Source organism: Apus apus, chromosome 1, assembly GCF_020740795.1.
Source record: "Apus apus isolate bApuApu2 chromosome 1, bApuApu2.pri.cur, whole genome shotgun sequence".
NCBI classification, from domain to species: Eukaryota; Metazoa; Chordata; class Aves; order Apodiformes; family Apodidae; genus Apus; species Apus apus.
The window spans coordinates 142,392,871-142,412,437 of record NC_067282.1 but is presented as its reverse complement, the minus strand read 5'-3'; the positions used below and the strand labels follow the sequence as shown (position 1 = coordinate 142,412,437).

General features: G+C 49.0%; 1 protein-coding gene across 1 annotated transcript in view; it reads right to left on the bottom strand.

Annotated features, from left to right (window-relative positions):
- SLC6A13 (solute carrier family 6 member 13) overlaps positions 1–18,186 on the bottom strand; it is a 31,569-nt gene extending 13,383 nt beyond the window's left edge. The window contains exons 1-7 of the mRNA XM_051608920.1: positions 18,121–18,186; positions 16,360–16,572; positions 11,661–11,795; positions 10,580–10,720; positions 9,950–10,034; positions 7,955–8,087; positions 3,930–4,064 (exon numbers count right to left, since the gene is read on the bottom strand). Coding sequence (XP_051464880.1) covers positions 3,930–4,064; positions 7,955–8,087; positions 9,950–10,034; positions 10,580–10,720; positions 11,661–11,795; positions 16,360–16,567 — 837 coding nt within the window. The 5' untranslated portion in view covers positions 16,568–16,572; positions 18,121–18,186. The remainder of the gene's footprint in view (positions 1–3,929; positions 4,065–7,954; positions 8,088–9,949; positions 10,035–10,579; positions 10,721–11,660; positions 11,796–16,359; positions 16,573–18,120) is intronic.
- Between the last annotated feature and the right edge of the window lie 1,381 nt (positions 18,187–19,567).

Genomic DNA, 19,567 nt, shown 5'->3' with positions numbered 1-19,567 from the left:
TTAGGGGAACAAATAATATTTAGCAGGCCCACAATTTCCCTCCCCTCTCACTGGGAAGAAAAAACTCTCACTGGCCATGGAGAAGCAGCAGGGAGGGCTTGAATTTGGAGAGAATCTGGGGGCTCTGCCCCCTTCCCCAGTGTGGCTACAGGGGCCCATGATTAACCCAGCAGGTCACAGCCCTGCAAGATGCACGTACCTCCCATCCTCCCTGTGGTGGCCCAAGGGGTTTATCCTTACTGCAGCCTCAGCAGTGAGAGTTGCTCCAGTGCAAACCATGAGCTGGACCCCAGCAGCCTCCCACTCCAGCAACAGAGGGCAGCCCAAAAAAGCTGGTGCATCTTTATCTCTTGCATTCCCTTCCTGCCACATCTATTGGGAAGCAGAAGCCTCTGGGGGACTCTGCAGGGGAAAATTCTGCTCCAAAGAGCAGCCATCAGGGAAATGGGTGAAAGAAAATGAGAGGGGCATAAGGGAGGTTATTTGAAAAACAGTGCAGATGGGAGAGACAATGAGAAGCAGAGGCTGGATGAAAGTAATGCTCCAGAACTTAGCTCCATGATGCCAGTCAGGGCACCCTGGAATGGTGCTGTACAGTGCTGGATGCCCCGTGCAGCAATGGGTACTGCTTATGGGCAGAGCGGTGGGTCCTCTGCAAGCCCTTGGCACTACCAGAGATTCCCTGCCCCCAGGAGCAGGGGTACAGCCCCCACCAGAGCCTTCTGCATGGCTGGGCCACATGGAAAGCAGCTCATCATAGAAAGGTCTTCCTTTGTATAAAGACAGGATAATGTACAAGCACATACAGCAAGGTGGCGGGTTTTCTGGAAATTTCAAGAGGAAAACAAGAGTAGGAGGTTTTAAGAAAAATTTGCTCTCTTTCCAGAGAAGGAAGTGCTCAGAGGCTGCTGAAGTTACTCCTTCGTTCATACTCACTAAACCTAATGAAATTTAGCTAAAATAACTTGAACTTGATACCAAAGTGAAAGGAGACCATCACAATATATCTCTTTAAAGCAAACCAGACTGGCATTTTCTGCACCAAGCCCATCACTCCTCTCTTCAAATATGTCTATTAAAATGATGTCTGGTCATACTATGAAAGCATCAAGCAATGGAGAGACTGCCAGCACCTGAGGGAAGTTCTTCTAATGACAAGTGTCCCACACTTAAACTTTAGTTCTACTCTGAATTCCTTGTTTCGCCTTCCCACTAGTTGATCACACTCTGTATCCCTCTCCTTAATCAGATCTGTAAATCCCCAGCATGATCTACAATTGATAAAATTGCCAAAGTTAATGGCAAAGGGTGGAGTGATCAAAAGTGGAAATGGTGAAGAACCCCAAGTCCCCCTTCTGGTTAAAACACAAGCTCTGCTGTAACAAAAGCAAGAACTGAAGTAGGAACCTTTTGGAGCACAGAAAATGCAATCAAGGGGGGAGAAAAATTTTGGTCTAGTAATGGCTGGAATGCTAATATCATGATACTAAATATTATACAAATATAAAATAAAAACAAACTGTGGGGCTGCTTTTTTTTTTTCTATTTCAGGGGCATATAGTTTAATAAAGATTATCTCTTTGGAGGTTTTGCTGTTATCTACTTATATTTGAGCAAAACTGGACTTAATTATTCAAAACTTTTGTTTGACAGTTTCTCTGTATAGCCTGATCTACCTATCAAATGCATTTTAGTTAACATTTTAATTATAAGTATTTCATAGATTTAGAAAATGAAGGTGCAGGAAGATTTAGGGCATTGTAGGCTTTTTGGCCAGAAAAGCCCACCATCAATCAGCTAGCCTGAGCTCTCATAGGTAGGATTTCCCAGTTCTGTCCAAGGTCATTTGGCAAGTGAAAAGCAATGATTTCCACACACCATTCTGATATTCTGACACTTAATCACATCTTAGCTGCTGCTGCTCCCCTGGTAGAATCTCTTAAATAATTCATTCCCTCTTTTCACCTTGTTTTTCATGTGCTTTGAAAGAGTTTTGATTTTGTCCCTTGTATATTACTTGCCCTTTTTTTAAACCTCCCCTTGAGATGCCTTATCATAAGGCTCAGATTAGAGAGGGATTTTTTAATATATATTTTTTAGTTTCCAGAATCCCTTCCCAGGCACTTTTCTGGGCAGAGCAGGATTGTAAGGGTAAACAAGTATAGCTTGTCATCCTTTGGAGCACAAATCCTGACGGGCTGGCAGGACTCACACTGTCCCTTCCCAGAGAGAGGGGGGCACAGCCACACCTGTGTGGGGCTTGGGGCACTAACCCTTCCCTCTCTGATGAGTAAATACAAGAGAAACACCAAGTCCTGCTGTTTGGTTTGGTAGGATGGTTAAAACATACTGGAGGAAGGCAACCACCACTAATGACTCCTGCTTTTCTCCCATAGGAGTGAAGTATTCATCATGGAATGATGGAATCGGGGAGGGAGGAGCAAGTTTTCCTCCCCCAAAGGAGGAGAAATCGTCCTCTTGCTCTGAAAGGTTATTCTGCCTTTCCATGAGTGCATTAGCATTTTCCAGGCTGGAAGGAAGCTGTGCTTCTAAAGCTCAGGCTGTAATTGGAAAAGTTTGCCAGGACGGACCTAATGAGGACACAGCTAGTACCAGCAAAACCATGCCATGCTTGAAGTGGTTTAATTCAGTCCTCTGGGCAACACAGCCACAGTAATGACAGGACTTTTCATAAGTGAGTGAGCACCATTTCAAAGTGTTACTTTATTTCTGAGGTCTCTCGCACCTCATCAGCACAAATGGGGCCACAAACACTGCAAACACAGACCTGTCCTCACCCCCTTCCAAGACTTGCTGCACCTTCACACCAAAGAGCAGCTCTCCTACCCACCTCCTGTCCACAGGCAAACCGAGAGAGCAGGAGAGCAGCTAGCACTATAAAACAAGGCTTTTCATGCCCTGCTCAGGCACAGCCTTGACCAGGGAGTGACTTCCAGAAAGCCGAGCAGGAACACTGAGAGTCCTTCCCGTGATAAAAAACAGACTGCCTTGAGCTGGAAACTGGGCGCTCGTGTTAGATCTGAAGCCATAAGTCAAATTGACTTGCACAGAGCCACACCACACTGGTGGCACGGGCGGGACCTGGGGATTCCACCCAGCAACCCCCAAGATGCTGTTACACCCCACCCACAGAGATCCTTCCTCCTCCATCAGGGAAGGCAGGGTGGATGCACCAGAGCTGTTCCTCCCCCAACACTTAAGCCACCGTTTGCAAAATTAATATCCAAGGCAGCACTGGGGCTAGACTAGACCAGAAAGAGTTAATGGGGTTATAAAGGATTTTGCTGGCCTATTTTCCAGGCAGGCACCCTTTAATCTCCTTTGGAAACACCTTCACACAAAGGCTGGTACAGTAGCTCAGCTGGAGCCAGGATTTAACGTGGAAGAACTTGTCCCAAAGAGATTAAAAGCAGCAGTCAGGCACTGACCCTCCTGACAGACGGGCTGGCATTTCTCTCCAGGGACAGGGAGGTGAGGAGGGTGGCTGGCTCCCAGGGAACGGCTGCAGCATGGCACAGCTCCCACCATCCATGCACCCACACACTTCTCAGGAAAGCCAGTGCAAGCATGCCAGGAACAGGGCTCATCCCCATGAGCTGCCAACACAGTGCAGAGTGGCAGCCCATGCACAGGCTGCCTCTGACACACAGGAGTGTCCCCAAGAAATGGTGAAAATGCTGGTGCTGCTTGAGATGAAGGGTTAAATCCTACTGCCCATACCCCATGGCAGTTCAGACTCAACTCAGAGTACATACCGATTATCAAAGCCCTGCCTTATGCCCAAAGAAGGGAAAAAGGAGAGACAGAAAAAAAAACTGGAAGAAGAGTGAGAAAAGAAAAAAGAGAGAGGACAGCCACAGGCATCCATGCAAACCCTGCTCAACCATTCATTTCCCCCTTTGCCTTACCTGGGGGTCCCCAAGGCGACTGATGTCTGGATAAAGGTAAAACAGGATTCCCTGGGATGCCCCGGGCAGAGACACTCCCCTGATCAGCAGAACAACCAGCATGAGGTATGGGAATGTGGCCGTGAAATAAACCACCTGGGAGAAGGATGAAGGGACAAGCATGAAAGAGCAGTGGGGGCCAAAGTGTCCAGCTCCAGCCAGCAGCACAGCACCGACCCCTGGGCTGGGGGAGATGGGCAAGGGTGGGCCAGGCTGCCTTGCCAAGCACCTCATGGTCATCTGTAGTAGAAAGAAATGCATTTTAAAATGTGCCTAGGAATCTTGTGACATTCCATGGTATGTCTGAAGCCAGAGAAAACCTTTCTCGTCCTAAAAGCAGTCCAGACCCTGAGCCAAGCTGTCACCAGGCTGGAGTCAGAGTAGCTCTACTGAAGCCAGTGGTGTAATATCTATGTGCATCAGAGACACAGCTACTCCCAGTACCCACCTGCAGACCCCTACGCCAAATAGAGTCACACACAGAAAATGTCTTCTCCACTGCACGTAGCGGCAAGGGTGAAAGGGTGTGCTGATAAGAGATACACCATGAAATGTGATTGCTACCAAAGGACCACCAGGGGCAACACTGGTGGTCCCCGACTCAGGGCTGGCACCAGCAACTGGCTCGTGCCCACTGCTCCCTCCTGCAGCAACTGCAGCTGCTGCCTCTCACTGACCCCTCTTCAAACACCCAACATGGGCATTCCAGGCAGAGCAGAGCAGCACATCTCAGACTTGGCACCAAAGATGCAGACACAAACAGGACCTGTAACCTGTGTTTTCTTGCTTTTTATGTCTCTAGCCCCTTGAAGAACGCAAATGTATACAGGTAGGGTTGAAATCCCTTCCTCTAGTAAAGGAACCATGTCCCTTGGGGAAATGCATCAGGCCATAATCAGCTAATCCTTTCAGGGACTCCACGTCTGGTAAATATAACATTCAATTTGGGGATTATCAGGGTACTTTCGGGACTGTTCAGGCTAATTGCTGCAGCATGCCACAACAACAACGTGACGTAGACTGTTTTCCACACCAAAAAAACAAACCCTGATACCAAGGGCTCATGCAGCCTCCCCAGCAATTCAAGTAGTGTCATTAATCCCTTTGCATTGTTCCGCACCTTCAAGACATATTCACAACCTTGAAAAAAAGCTGTTCAGTCTGTTGTATCATGCTAGGACAAAAAAATAAATGTTGCCCCTTCAGGCTTTTCCTGTGTGGACATGCCAAGTGAGGATTCACATCAGCACACTTCACTTGAATGCTACCCTACAGCTCTTTTCTCAGCTTTGGCAGTTACCTGCCAGAGAGCTAAAGCTCATCTCTGGAGGAACCCTAAAATGTAATGATGTGAAATGATCTGTTTCTCTCACCTGTCCATCCATCCAGATGGAATTGTTTGAAAATCCACCTAAATTCCACCATCCCTGAGCAGGGATCACAGGCTCTGCCACAGCTATAGCAGTTTCTGAACCAGAGGAGGTCCTATTAAGAGCTAGAGTATGATTTTCCTGGAGAGTGCAACCACTTTTCTTTTGCTCCTAGGTAATCCTTACAATCTGAGTAGTGATTCAATAAGAGATTTTTTTCTGGATCCACTGTGATGTCCTCCACCTGAATAAAGCTATGTCCAAAGCACCTAATGCTGCAGTGCAAGTTCTCCTTTAAGTCTAGACACACACTCTGCAGTGATTCAATGCAGAAGGACCGAAGGAAGACCCGTCCTTGAAAGACCACACTACTAGATTACCATTTCTGTCTGCAGCTCCAAGTTTTCTCTGCATTTCATGTGCCCTACTCTATATATCATAGTAGTCTTGGTTAATGCCAGAGAGGTTGGTGAAAAACACCTCCTTGCTGAGGCTCCTGATTGCCCGAGATGTCTGTGTGAGCAGATCTATCCCTATCCCTCTGAATCTGCACCCTGAACAGTGAAGGAACCTAGGGACAGCATCCTTCAACACAGGCAAACACCATCATTCAGTTCATTCGCAAATTTTCAAGGAGTCTCAGATTTAGAGCTTCTCAGTGACAGTTAATCAAATCTGTAGGTCCTGTGAGTTTAACAGTCTTCCCTGTATTTACCACGTAATCAAATTCTTGCTTCATGAAATTATAGGATGTGAGTCTAATTTTCTCAGCTTATGAAGCAGGATTAAAAACAAAAATTTAAAAAATATCCCATTACTTTTGAACCCCAGTGCACATTCTTTCAGGATGCCAGGTTGCAGATTTTCAGCTGGATCTCTAAATAACATCAGTTTTAAGAGCTCAGAACACAAACTAATAGCTGTCTGGCATATAATTTGGATTCACATTTTGGTAACAACCTATGTGCTTTACAGCCTGTGCAAACTCATGCATTAAGCTTTTCACTCAACAGTCACTCACATCTGCACTGAGACCAAAGGCCTGAATGTTTTGCTGGATTAAGAGCACCACATTTTTTTCTAACAACAGGAACATCTGGATCCAATGAGATATTGCTCAGTGCTTGGCTCAGACCCAATCTTTTTATTTCTCAGGCAACGTTAGCACTAACTACATCACTAGGAACCTTGCCGGGATCAGTGTGATCGTTCCGTCACATGCTGGTCAACAACATCCCTGGTTTTATTTGAATCTGATCCACATGCCTCAGCAAAGTAGTTCCATCTGTGACAACCTCCTGCATCTGTGAGCTCTCCTCTGGCATGGACAGTCCCCTTGTTGAAGGATGTGAACCACTGGCTGCTGTTCTGAGTAGGGTGATTTTGGCTCATGGTGTTTGCTCCTCCACAGGCAGATCCCCAGGACTAAGGTTTATCTCTTCCCCAATAGGATTGTATTCCCACAGCAGTCTTTTTAGCTAGATTATTAAACATGCAGAGATTGAAAAACCTGTGGACACTGCTGCTTTACTGAAAGAAAGTTTCTATTTTCAAGAAGATAAGATCCCACCATTGCGAGTCCTTTTTGCTAAAACCTGCATTTTAAGCTAAAACTTGTATCTAAAATAAATTTAATGTGTTCTCAGCACTTCCCACACTATGTGTGATGTATCATATTTGCTGTTATTAGATTGCCTCTGCTTCTTTTACCAGGCCACCACAGCAAGCAGTTGCTCTTTTCTTCTAATTTTACACCATGGAAACCAGAAAATATCATCTCTGCAAGCTGCTTGATTTTCCTGTCATGTTTCATCATCCTTGACCATTCTGGAAGTACGAGAAACTGCTAACATCCATGCCATCAACCTGATTGAAATGGATGCAGCTAAAATTTACACCCCATCACACATGATGCCTTGTTCAAAGCATGCAGAGAAGACACCCTTTAGTCAATACACTAAACCTTTTCATTTCCATCTGTTTTTTCTGGCTTCAGACAAAACTGTTTGGGAATGGGTCAGGAGGCAGTAGCAGAAATTAAATAACAGGGTCAGTGCAAATAAGAGTGGCACACTCTGCAACAGAGGGAGCGTGGGTTGGAGCTGGACAATTACAGCACTCCCAGAAGCATTAAAAAAAACCAAACAGAATCATAGAAAAGTTTGTGTTGGAAGGATCTTCAAGATCATCTAGGTCCAGTGTGCCCCTACGATGGGCAGAGTCACCTGCCACCAGACCACATTGCTCAAATTCCCATCCAACCTGGCCTTGAACTTGTCCAGGGAGGCAGTATCCACAGCTTCTCTAGGCAACCTGTTCCAGTCTCTCACCACCCTCACAGTAAAGAATTTCTTCCTAATATCTAACATAAATCTACCTCTTTACAGCTTAGAACTGCTACCCCTTGTCCTGCAACTACATGCCCTTGTAAAAAGTCCCTCTCCAGCTATTAGGTGGGGATATACAAGCTGGAAGTTAATGCTTTGAGACATCTCAGTGCTCCTGTCCTTTCCTACCCAAAACAGAACCTGGCTCGTGCTCCTGCCTCAAGTTGAGCCCCACAGGCTGCTGCCAGCTTATTCAGGGAAACAGGGCTGATCTCAACCAAGGACTCACCTTGCCTGTGGACTTGACCCCTTTCCAAATGCAGAAATAACAGATGATCCATGCCAACAGGAGACACAGAGCCAGCTCCCAGCGCAGGCTGCCTAGATGTTGGATGCCATCGGAAATCTTCAGCACTCTTCTCCTGCATTGGGGAAAAGCAAAGGAACATCCAGGTGTCACTGTTATTGACCATTAATGTTCACAACACCATGCTGGTTCTCACCACATCTCCATAATTTCTGGAGGCTTTGGGGAGAACTACCACACTTACTAACAAGGTCTGGGTCTGAGCTGCAAGCCCCAGAGGAATCAATCAGCACTCTCCTCTTAAAACTACTATCAGCCTAACAGATCACACATGGACACTTGCTTCTACTCTCACTCCAGTGACGGCCTGTTGGGCCAAAACATCTCATCTCCTGTCCTACTCCCACCCTCTATCTGTCCTCTAGGCTAAGAGCTCGCTCTCTCTGCAAGAATATGCAGCATTTTGCACACACAAGCTCTGCCCAGGTCTTTTTTATGCACATTACAAAGTTCATCTATGTTTCTGACATGCTTCAAACCTCAAAGTGAATGATATATTGCACTGACCATCAGAATCCATCAGAACCACCCAAGAAGCAGTGCTGTCCAATCCCTCCTCCATAGCACACTTCTGTTTTTAGGAGCAGCTACATTTTTCACCTCAGGACTGAGAGTAGCATAACATCCCATGCCATGACTAAGATCCAATCAAGACCTCAATAATCCTCACTGCACAGTCAGAAGAGGCCACCTTGAACATCCTCTTTTAGCTAATGTGGAGATAGGTTCCTGGGCTCAGTAGACCTTTGTTCAGCTAAAGTCTTACAGTCTCACCCTAGCCTTGTAATATCTTTGCATGTCATGCTTATGGCAAATCTTTCTCATCACTTACAGAAGTAAAGACTCACCTTCCTCCATGTCCTACACCACACAGATGGATCTGAATGTGAAACACAATGGTGCAGTCCCAAAACACCAAGCCTGAGACAGGCAGAGAGGGACGCACACTACCCTGGAGCATCAGTGCCCACCCTGCTGCAAAAGACAACAATTACCCCAAAAATAAAGGTCTGTTTCCTGGAGAACCACAGCCTGGGTCACATTGCCTCCCTTCCTGCCCCACAGACTTATGGTGGATAGAGAAGCTGAGAAGAGGCAGAAAAATCACGCTGCTCCACCAGATACATCTTGTCACATTGCTCTTTACTTGTTTCTAAGGACATGGACTCTGTAACCAGTGCAGAGAAGATGCCAGTGGACCGTAACTAACTGGGCACCATACCACAGCCAGAAGAGGCCTCAGAAATGTGCCATCAGCCCACTGGCAGGTCAGTGCTTCTCCAAGAAATGGTGTCCTCCTACCTCCCTGCTCAGAGAGGGCAGAAACAGATGCTGCATCCAAAGCAAGGGACAGTGGAGATTTCCAGTCCTGTGTGCTTATTTCCCAGTTCTACAGGGACAGTCACAGCAGTGATGAGAACATCAATTTTTCCAGCAACCAGCCTCAAGAAAAACACTCTAAGGCAGCCACCATTTATTCACATGTGAGCATCAGGCACAGCAAAAGTGCAGACTCAGGAAGCACACAGGAAACAAAGAAGATTGAAAAACTTCAAAGTTTAAAACCAGCATCCTTGTGCTGAGTCAGGGATGCCCTTGAGGTGCCGTGTGCTCCATGTGCTGACAGCACCAGCAGCACTGCTAAGGGCAGAGCAGTCCAACCAGCCAAAAGCACAAGGGTAATTCACAGCAGGAGCAGAGGGGTTACTTGTACAGTCTATTAGCCAGGGCTCAGTGCTTGACTGGGCCTGCTCTCCCAGGAGGTGCTGCAAATCATCAGAGTTCCTAAGCCAACAGGCCTATGCCTTCCTGCCAGAAAAAAGGCTGCTCTGTACCTCAGGGTCACTAACATAAGGAGAGAAAACGATGAAAACAAGGGAACAAATTTCAGCACGAAGTAAGCTGTCCCTTACTTACTCCCAGAACTCAATGACAGGGGAGGTGGCATTTTCATTAGTCACATTGAGTGTTGAGTTCGCCTTCTGAAGCTCCATGCAGTTCCCTGTGAGAGAGGCCCAGGGAGAGAGGCAGAGTTAGTAGCAGTGGCTTGAGTACCCAAGGATCTGAACAACATTCATTGACACTGACTCTGAGACAAATTTTATATAGTCCTGAAGATGCACAAAAGGAGTCCCTCTCCAGGGTAAGGCTGGCACAAAACCTAAGACAATCAGGATGACAGCATTTAATTTTTCCTTCCAGTGGACAGAGTGAGCAGTCCCAACCAGCACTGGGTCTATGGCTATCACACAGCACAGGATGACTGGAAGATGCCAGGAAGGAAGGTGCCCATGGTGGCTTAAGCCCAGAGCAGGAGCCACCAGGGAGGCCATCACTGCATTGCACTGGTCAGGTGCTGCAAGTGGTTGAGCAGTGCAAAGACCCAGACCAGCAGAGCCTTTTCCCCAAAAGTGCCAGCAGCACTGCAGTGACCCACTGTCCCACTCAAGTGGGGGCAAGGTGCTCTTCTGAGATTTGGGTCTGGGCAGCAATAGGTTTCCCTCAGCCAAGATCCAGTGGAGAACTGGGAGGGGGCTCCTCACCTACCTGTGTTCCACTCATGATTGCAGCTGCCCCAGGGGAGGTCGATGGTGAATGAACTGAAGAGATAAAACAAGGCCCAGGCCAGGACAATGATGTAGTAGAAGTTCAGTAGTACGACGATGACCTGTGAGGCATAGCCAATTCCTGCAGAAAGCAAGCCCCAAAGGGAGTTGACCGACGTGCCAGGGAACGGGAAAAGAAATTGGGGGGTGCTCACCCTAGATTTTCATCTGCTACTCTGCATTTTTACTGCACTGCAGCCACCAGAGCCGTCATCCCCTCCCCAAAGCCCACCTCACCGCATCAGCAGGGGGGTTCAAGCAGGGGCCTTGAGGACTCCTTCTTCCGACCACCCCACTGCAGCCTTCCCTGGTGAAAGGGTGGAGGGAGTCTGGGCAGGGAAGGGCAGATTATGACTGGAATGTCACCCAAAGCCTTTCTACCGAAATTCAGCTTTTATTTCATTTGCTCATTATTTTTCACTTCTGTTTGGGAAGCTTTTGTATTAACACCACACACCTTCTCCGGGAGGTGCTGGAGAAACATCTAAAGGTTTTGGTACATAGGAAGGAGGCAACCGAGATTTTCAGAGAAATCATGGAGAGTGCCTCGAGGCTGGATGGCTGGGCTGAAACAGTGCTAGAAGTGGATCTGACTGCTAACTATTTTATTAAGACAGCTGTCACCTTTCTCCACTAAGCTTTTAAGCCATATGCAAACTTAGCAAAATGACATAGCATTGACTTTAAAAAATAGTTTTAGATTCCTCATAACTGCCAGAAGCATTTTCACCATTTAGCTCCTGGAGGAGAACCTTGATTGGGTGCAAAGCCAGAGCTGTGACCATTAAGGAGGAGACAGTGTTGCAGTGTAATGGTGGGAGCAGTACGCTGAGAAAGCTGATCGATTTTTTCCAGCATGATTTTGGAAAGGGATCCAGTGGCCCTCCCAAGCTAGGATGACCAGAGGTGGGCAGCAGATGAGCAGGGGTACATAACCATCCAGGCTGCGGGGAGAGGCATCACTACTCATTACCCTGAGCTCCCCCCACCTCACTGTGCCTCCCTGGGTTCATCCCACTCACCTTCAAAAAGGGGGCAGATCCTGCGCCAGGCCGTCACCCCTCCCTGGCTGGTGTACTGCCCCAGTGCCGTCTCCAGGAAGAAAACAGGGATCCCACAAGTGAAGAGGAAGATGAGGTAGGGGATGAAAAAGGCACCTGGCAGATTCAAGCAGCACAGAGGAAAAATAAGCCCCATGGGATGACTGGGGTCAGGTCATCTCCAACCTGGCACAAGGCAGGTCCTTCCCTGGAGTTGACAGCCTGGAAGGGATTGGGGCTGCAGGTGTGGGAAGACCACAAATGGCATGCCAGGAGAAAGGGATTTTCCTCATGTTTCATCTCCAGGAATGATATGATTGCATGAGAAACTCAATATTTAGAAAAGAGGGAGAGGAAAGAAAGACTCTAGGCCTTATTTTTGTGCAGAAAAGTGTGAAACAAGTTTTCAATAGCTGTACAGAAATACAGGAGAACATGCTGCTGTAAAACCATTGTGACTTTTAATGAAGTTGGTGATTCCTTTCACACTGATTATTCTGAGTAAGCTGACAAGCCCATGGATGACAACACCAAGGCACTGAGGAGCACATAGACTGCCACCTTCACCCTTGCTCAATCATTCACTCATCAAAAAGGAGCAGATACACAAATGAAAAGCAAACAGTACAGGAAAGTATGTACTCACAGCAGAGGCCAGGGCTGCCCTCCTGCTCGAGCCCTGTCATGAAATCGGGCAGGGAGAGATAAAACGCACCAGGCTTTAGATTACCCCAGTCTCTTGTTAAATGTAGCAATGGCATTTTTCCCACAGAGCACAGGAGACAACCCTGCAACATCCATGCTCTCTCCAGCACCACCGGAGCTGCCCAAGCCCTGTTGCAAAGGCAGGGAAACGGGGCAGGACAGGTAGCTGGTATGAAAAGGGGAGGTCCCAACTGGAGAGCAACAGCTGTGCTGCAGTGGGCTCAGAGGGGCGTGCAGGGTCAAAGGTGGCAACCCAGCCAGCCACTAAATGTGTCTTCCCTGCATAGGCCTTTCCTGTGCTGCTGAGATGCTAACTGGCTCTGGGGTTGGGTCGGTGGGGGTGTAGGGGAAACAAGAACCCCAGTGCTGAAATAAACTCAAAAACCCAAGAGATTTCATTAAGAAGCTTAGGTAGCATGCAGAGGCAGGGAGAGGGAAAAGGGGCTTTAGGGACCAACCAGAAGTCCCACCCCACACTTATCCCAGCAGTGGACAGAGCTTCCACCTCCTGCAAAAAAAAAAAAATAATAAAAAAAGCAATTAACAAAATTGGCAGAGAGGGAATCTTGGCGTCTCCCTGTGGGCAAACGGCAGCTGAAGGGCAGGATGCTGGTACCTGGCAGCCCCAGGGAACAACAAGCATCTGCCCATGTGCTCTCCCTTTATCAGTAAAGAGAAGTTGGTGAGGGCAGGGGAAGTGGTTGTATCAACACCGTCCCCTCAGCTCCCAACTTATATGCAATCATATTATCAAAAAAGTGGACCCTATTTCCAAGCAAGATTATTCTTCTATAAAAGTTTGTATTCAACTAAACTGCAGCAGGGGAGGCCTCTGTGGTGGCAGGTCAAGCTCTCCAGACTGAGTTTCCCTTATTTGCAGCCTGTGGTCTGGGCTTGTCATCTTCCTCAGCACCTCAGGTTATTCCAGGTTTCAGGCAGATTTTGCTCTTTGAGAGTCTAACTGGAGTGTCCTGACACACGGGATGTGAAATAATGCAAAATTATGGTGGGGTGAAAGAGGGATTTGCAGAGACATATTTGGGCCAGGGGCTGTGATCTGCCCTGCTTCCCCTCACCGTCCAGGTGGGGGGACAGGCAGGGTGGGATGACCCTGACACCAGCCCCACTGCCACCCCCCATCTCATTTCAGCTGGCAGAGGACTGCTGCTTGCCCACACAGGCAGGACAGTCTTCAGGCTGGGCCTGCAAGGTAGAAAAGACAAGGAGAGTCACCCAGCAGAGCCACTCTGCTCAACTGTTGTGGGGGGCATCAGTGAGGGCAGCCCATGGTGGGGGGCTGAGAGGGGTCCATCAGCACGCCTCAGCAGCCCCCAGGGCTGGCTGACATCCCTCCAGCCCCCAGCTCCCACAGGCGGACCCTGCTGAAGGCGAAGGGGGAAATGCTGCCACACATGTCCTCCCCCACGGCCCCCTTCCCCCTCTGCACCTGCAGGGATGGTGGTGGCTGCGGGCCCTGGGGACCCGCCGGTGTGGGGAGCGCTGAGGAGGGGGTGCGGCACAGGCAGCCACAGCACCAGACAGGCTTCCCCAGGATTTCCCAATCAGTGGGGCCAGCCTGCCCAGGGAGGGCCTGGCCCCACCATGGGAGGGGAAAGCAAGAGTGAACAAGAGCAAAAAGAACTTGTTTGGGGTTTTTTTTGGCTCCTTATTTTGCTTTTACTCCAATCTGTCGGGCCTTGGTATCAGACACGGAGTGCAAAATATGTAAGGGGCTACTCTCTCGTTGTCATGTGGAAATATCCCTAAAGAAAGGAAATCTTCGCATAACTCAGATTTTGCAGATATTTTCTTTGTGAAGGGCTTGATGTTAAGTCAAGCAAAGCAAGAGCTGAGAGCAGTTTTCACCACTGCCTACACACATTTATTTCAGTGGGGAGAGAAAGAGGCAGCCAGCTGGGCAGAGCTCTTGCAGCCAAACAGTAATGCTGGCAACAAGAGCTAATGGCTGTGGGCTGACCATGGTTGACCCGGAGCTGGAAATTAAATAAAGGTCCCTCTCCTTTACTGAGGTACCATAGAAGCAAAGTGCCTGGACCAGCCTTCCCAAAGGAGTATAGGATAAAACGTCTGGCAGCTTTTAAAATTAATCTTGAGGCATTACAAGAGATTTGATACAGCACCAGTCAGGGTAGGCTGGGCTCTGCAAAGCAGGAGGGAGACTGGAGTCCTGCACAGCTTCATTGCACTGTCCTGCCCCAAGAGAAACCATCTGGGAAATGCTTTCCCCTCTGGATGAGAGGGATGTGTCATCCCTTCTCTAACATCATGGGAAGGGGGCTGAATATGAAAAATTTGCCTGAGGCTTCAAACTCCTCATAGTCTCTGCTGCTTCACAGGGCTGTGATTCAGACCCATTTATTGGAGGAAAAAAGGCTTTTTTTGCATCTTGCCTCCACTGTCCAATTACACACACAGCAGCTCCCCTTTCCCAGAGCCCTCCCTGAGCTCATCCCTGGCACCCAAGGCATGAGGTGCCAAGACAGGGTCCCAGGTCCTGGTCCTCCCAATGGGACAGCACCCAGGAAGGGTTCAGCAGTGGGAGCAGACACTGCTCAGCAAGCAGCCTAGAAATGTTCCCTGTGGAAAAACAAAACACAAAAAATCCTCCTTTTTCAACAGGGAAAGAAAATGCTGGACCACCTGGTGAAAAGAAACAAGTGCTGAGCAAACCACGGCATGAAAGTAGCTAAACAGCAGTTAATCCTCTTTTATGCCACTGGGATGAAAGCAGTTTAGTGAGGCCCATGAGACTACCCCAAGCTCAAGCCAGGGGATTTCAGCCCCAGGTCCCCAGTACTCACTCCCTGCCAGCTCCCAGCCAAGTGCCATTTCCCCTCTTCCCTGTCCTTCCGGAGAGCCCAATTAGCAATTAATCACCAGACAGGGAGAGCAACTCCCTCTCTCAATGTGCCACTGAGCCAAACTTGAGAAAAGTTTCAGAGTTTCTTTTTTTTTAAAAAAACAGTTTTCTCCCTTTAAAGGCAGCCACAAACTAAAAGCAAGCACAAACACCTGTAAAAGCCCACAGCAAACCTCCACCTGCAAAAGCGAGCCCAGCTCTGCTGCCAAGCCGTGAGGCAGCCTGTCCATGGGGGAATCAGGCACTGGTCTCTGCCAAGCACAGCCGGAGCAGCCCCGATGTGCCAGCACCTCATCAGTAACAGCAATACCCCCTCCCTCTCCATCAGACACATCCATCTGCACCCCTAACAGCCCTGACATGCAGCTCAGGGGCAGGTGACCCCTATCCCACATGCTCAAAGCTCCAGTGGATGCCAGGGGGACACCCTGGGGCACAGTATGAGTGCTGTGCTTCTGCATCAAGGCAGGGAAAGCCACACCACTCTGCCCTGTCCCTGTCATCTGGTTCCAGCACGTGGTGGACATCCATGGTCAGACACCAGATCAGCCCCCTGAGGCCCCCTGAGACTTCAAGGAATAATGCTGTTCCTCACAGCACCTGCTAAGACACCGGTGCCCTTTGGTATCCTGCACCGCTCTCTGCTGCATCACCGGGATCCACCACCCTATTTGTACAGGGTGCCTGGTGCTCCTCAAGGAAGAGGTGCCTGGCAGGAGTCACACTGCTCAGAGAGCCAAGCCCCCACCCTGATCCCTCTTCCTCCCCCTGCAGATGGTCACCCACCTCACCAGCAGGAGCAGGGCTCCGCACACCCCAGGGAAACATGGCTACAGCCACCAGAAACCCTGGGATGTTGCTACTCCATCACCCACATCCCATTGGGTCAAAACAACCCCAGCTTGTGGTTCAGATGATGGCACTATGCTGGCAGGTTGGCATCCTCTCTTCAGATTCATTGATTGGAAATTGCTGAGAAGCCGCTGCTAGAGGAGAACATGGCCAGACATGGAGGTTGCAGAGACAAGATGGATCATGGAGGGACACTAGTGACCAAGCATCCCTGGGATTAACTGGAGCCAGGGCTGCACTTACCTCCACCGTTCTTGTAGCAAAGGTAGGGGAAGCGCCAGACATTTCCCAGGCCAATGATCTCCCCAGCCACAGACAAGACATACTCCAGCTTGTTGTTCCACTGCCCTCGCTCCAGGGTCTTGTCCTCCTCCTCCTTCTCCTTTTCCATGCCGGAGTGTGCAGGCACCGTTTCACCATTGCTGACAGCGCCAGGGACTCTGTAATCCATCCCACCTTCAGAAAGAGTTTCCTCCATTACATTCAGCGTAAGCCATGCAACAAGGCAGAAATTTGGGCTACAGGAGGCAAGAGGATGCACACACACACACAAACTGAATCGTTCCTCTCTTACTCCTTACACCTATTCCTGCTGGCAGCAAGGCACAAAGAGCACACATGCATTTTCATTGCTTAGTCCAAAACTAGTCCCTAAAAGCCACAACCAGTTTCATTATTTTTAGTTGACACATCTCAAAACATTCCTGGTTCTGGAAGCCCATCCTTCAAGCATTCAAGTTACTCTGAAGACCCAGTGGCTCAGCCAGGATCTCCCACTGGAGCAGGTGCTGGGAACAGACCTAAGATGGGAAAGGGGGTGAGAGCAGGATCAACCACTCAAGAAGGTACTTTATAAAGGTTTGTTTCTCCCCTGTTGCTTCTTCACAAGGTCTGGTTTTGCAGAAAATGTAATTAAGGTCACAAAACACACAGAAATAGCAGATGTGGGAAGAGTATAAACTGAAACAAGAGGGAAACAAGTTTCTGCTTTCAGTGGTGGCAACTGCTGCTGGCAATCTATAAGGCTACAGTAAAAGGACAGTGCTATCCTTCTAATAGCAGGAAAAGTAAGGGGACAGGTATCATGGCTGTCTGGGATCTCTCCTCTCCCAGGGTGTGCCCCTCCAAACATCTGCCCGTTGCCTGCAGAGGCTCCCCACAGCACTGCTCTTGGGAAGCTTTGGTACCACGAGAGCTTCTCCCACCTCTAGAGAGATCTCTGCTAAGAGAGGCAGAAGACTGGCACAGAGTAGGTGGGCACCCCTCTCACTGTCCCACCTTCCCCCAAAAAACTCTGAGAGTACACCTCTTCTCTCAGGAAAGCCAGGGCATGGTGTGACTGCTGGTGCACAGCTGGTGCCTCGAGCACAGCAAGGAGGCAGGCATGGGTGGTGTGGGTGGCACCAGCTCCACCACAGCCATTTAGGAGGCTCAGGGGGTGTTTGAAGCTGTTCCTTGTGGGCAGGATGCCCTCCTGGCTGCTGATCCCCATGGGGCAAAGGGTGAAGACTGCAGTTCCCACCAATGCCTGGTGCCAAAGCTGGCACTGCTGAGGACGTCATCCCAAGGCAGGCACCTTCTTCCACACGGTGCCAGCTTTGAAGCCCACTCATGCCCAGAAGAGGCAGCTCCTCTAGCCCCATCCTAAGACTACCATTCATTCCCACCCGCAGATCCCATGCCAGGAGAACAGAAAAAGGCACCGGCAGCAAATGACACTCTCCCTCATCCAAAGAGAGAAAAATAAAGGCAAAGCAGCACTTTTGACCTCTCCCCTCCCCCTACACAGCAGTTCCCTATAAAACACTTTGGGAGGTGAAGAGGAGCAAGAATCCCTGGCAGGCGTTTGACAGGGGCCACAAGGAAGGACCGGGAGGACCCCTCCACACTAGAAAATTATTAAACAGGCAGAAAGCACACCGTGACCTCTCATCTACAGCAGACCTGGGTGGGTGCGGGGCACGGGGGGAGCAGGGCAGAAGAAAACAGGGACAAAGATGTTACCTTGCAGACGGCGCGGTTGGGACACGAGCTGACAGGAGACGCTAAGGCAGGACCGAAAGGTGCTGGCTATTTAAATTGTGGAAAGAAAAAATTCAGCTGTGGTGTAATCCTAGACTTCGCCCAACCCACATTCCTTCCCCCACCCCCCAGGGCAGGACAAAAACCTACACATGACTGATTTCATGGCCAGTGCAAAGGGGCTCGTTCCCCCCGCCTGCGAGAAGGGCTCACGCCGCCTCCGCCAGTGCTCTCCTTCCCAGGCTGGGACTGCTTGACTCCTGCTCTCCATCGTCTCTCTGCCCAAGGCTGTCCCTGGAGGTGCAGGACACCACAGCACACAGGTGCCCTCACAGCCCTGTCCTGAGATCTGCTGGGAAGAGGTAAGAGATGAAATACAAATTCATGGTGAATTCCCATCACAGGGTCTGTGCTCAGCAGGGAGGACATGAGCACGGGGCAAGGTCCTGCATCACAGCCCAAACCACAATGCTCAGATGGCCTCAGCAGTGGGCACCAAAGCTCTTGGCTGGATATAAACTCTGCTAAACTCTCTGCTGCTTCTTACTAAGGGACCAATACAGCCTCATTCACTGAGAGAGCTGCAAACTCTCTTCCCTCACACGCAGGGGATCTTTGCCGCTTGTCTTTCCCAGAAGCAGCACTGCCCCATCTCAGGACATGACTCCAGAAGCCATGAGGGTAGTGGGCAACCAAGCAGCAGATAAAATCATGCACCGGGGAGAAAAAAAAGCCGCAGTTATGCATTCCCAGCACAGAGTTGCAAAATTAGCCGTGGCTGCTTATGAAGGAGGTCTTTGGATCACTGCAGGTAGTTTACCTAACGACACTAGCTCCATGCTTTAAGACCATAAAAAAGGCAAACAGAACAGAATATTGTTCATGGTAGATGTGTTACAGCTGTGATAGTCCAAGGATGTTAAGCAAAGCAAGGTTTTAAAAATATTTTATTACATCTGTTGAGATTAATATCTGGGGCAAGAGGGTATAAAAAAGTGACATTTTTTAGTTTGTTGTCCTTGTATTGGGGCTGCAAAGAAGCAGGAACATCTGAGCCGTGTACAGGCAGCTTGAGAAGGTATTAGGAGAACGACAGGAATGAAGTAGCAAACTCTGTGGTGTCACCATGTTAATCTATCATGTACCACCCAGCACTGGGTTTCCTACAGGAGAAACAGGGAAAGAGAAGAGGGATGGGCAGATGTAAGGAACAGATTAAACCAAGGAGTGATCAAATAGATGACGACTCCTCATCTAGGGAAGAGATGCCTAGGATAAAGAGAGTGACAACAGAGGTCTAGGAAACAAGGAGAAGACAGGAAAGAGGAACATATAATTTACTACATCTCATACTGCAACAACTAATGACATTTGATTAAATATTCAGATTTAAACTAAAAGCAACTGCTTTTTCCTCCCATTGTGCATA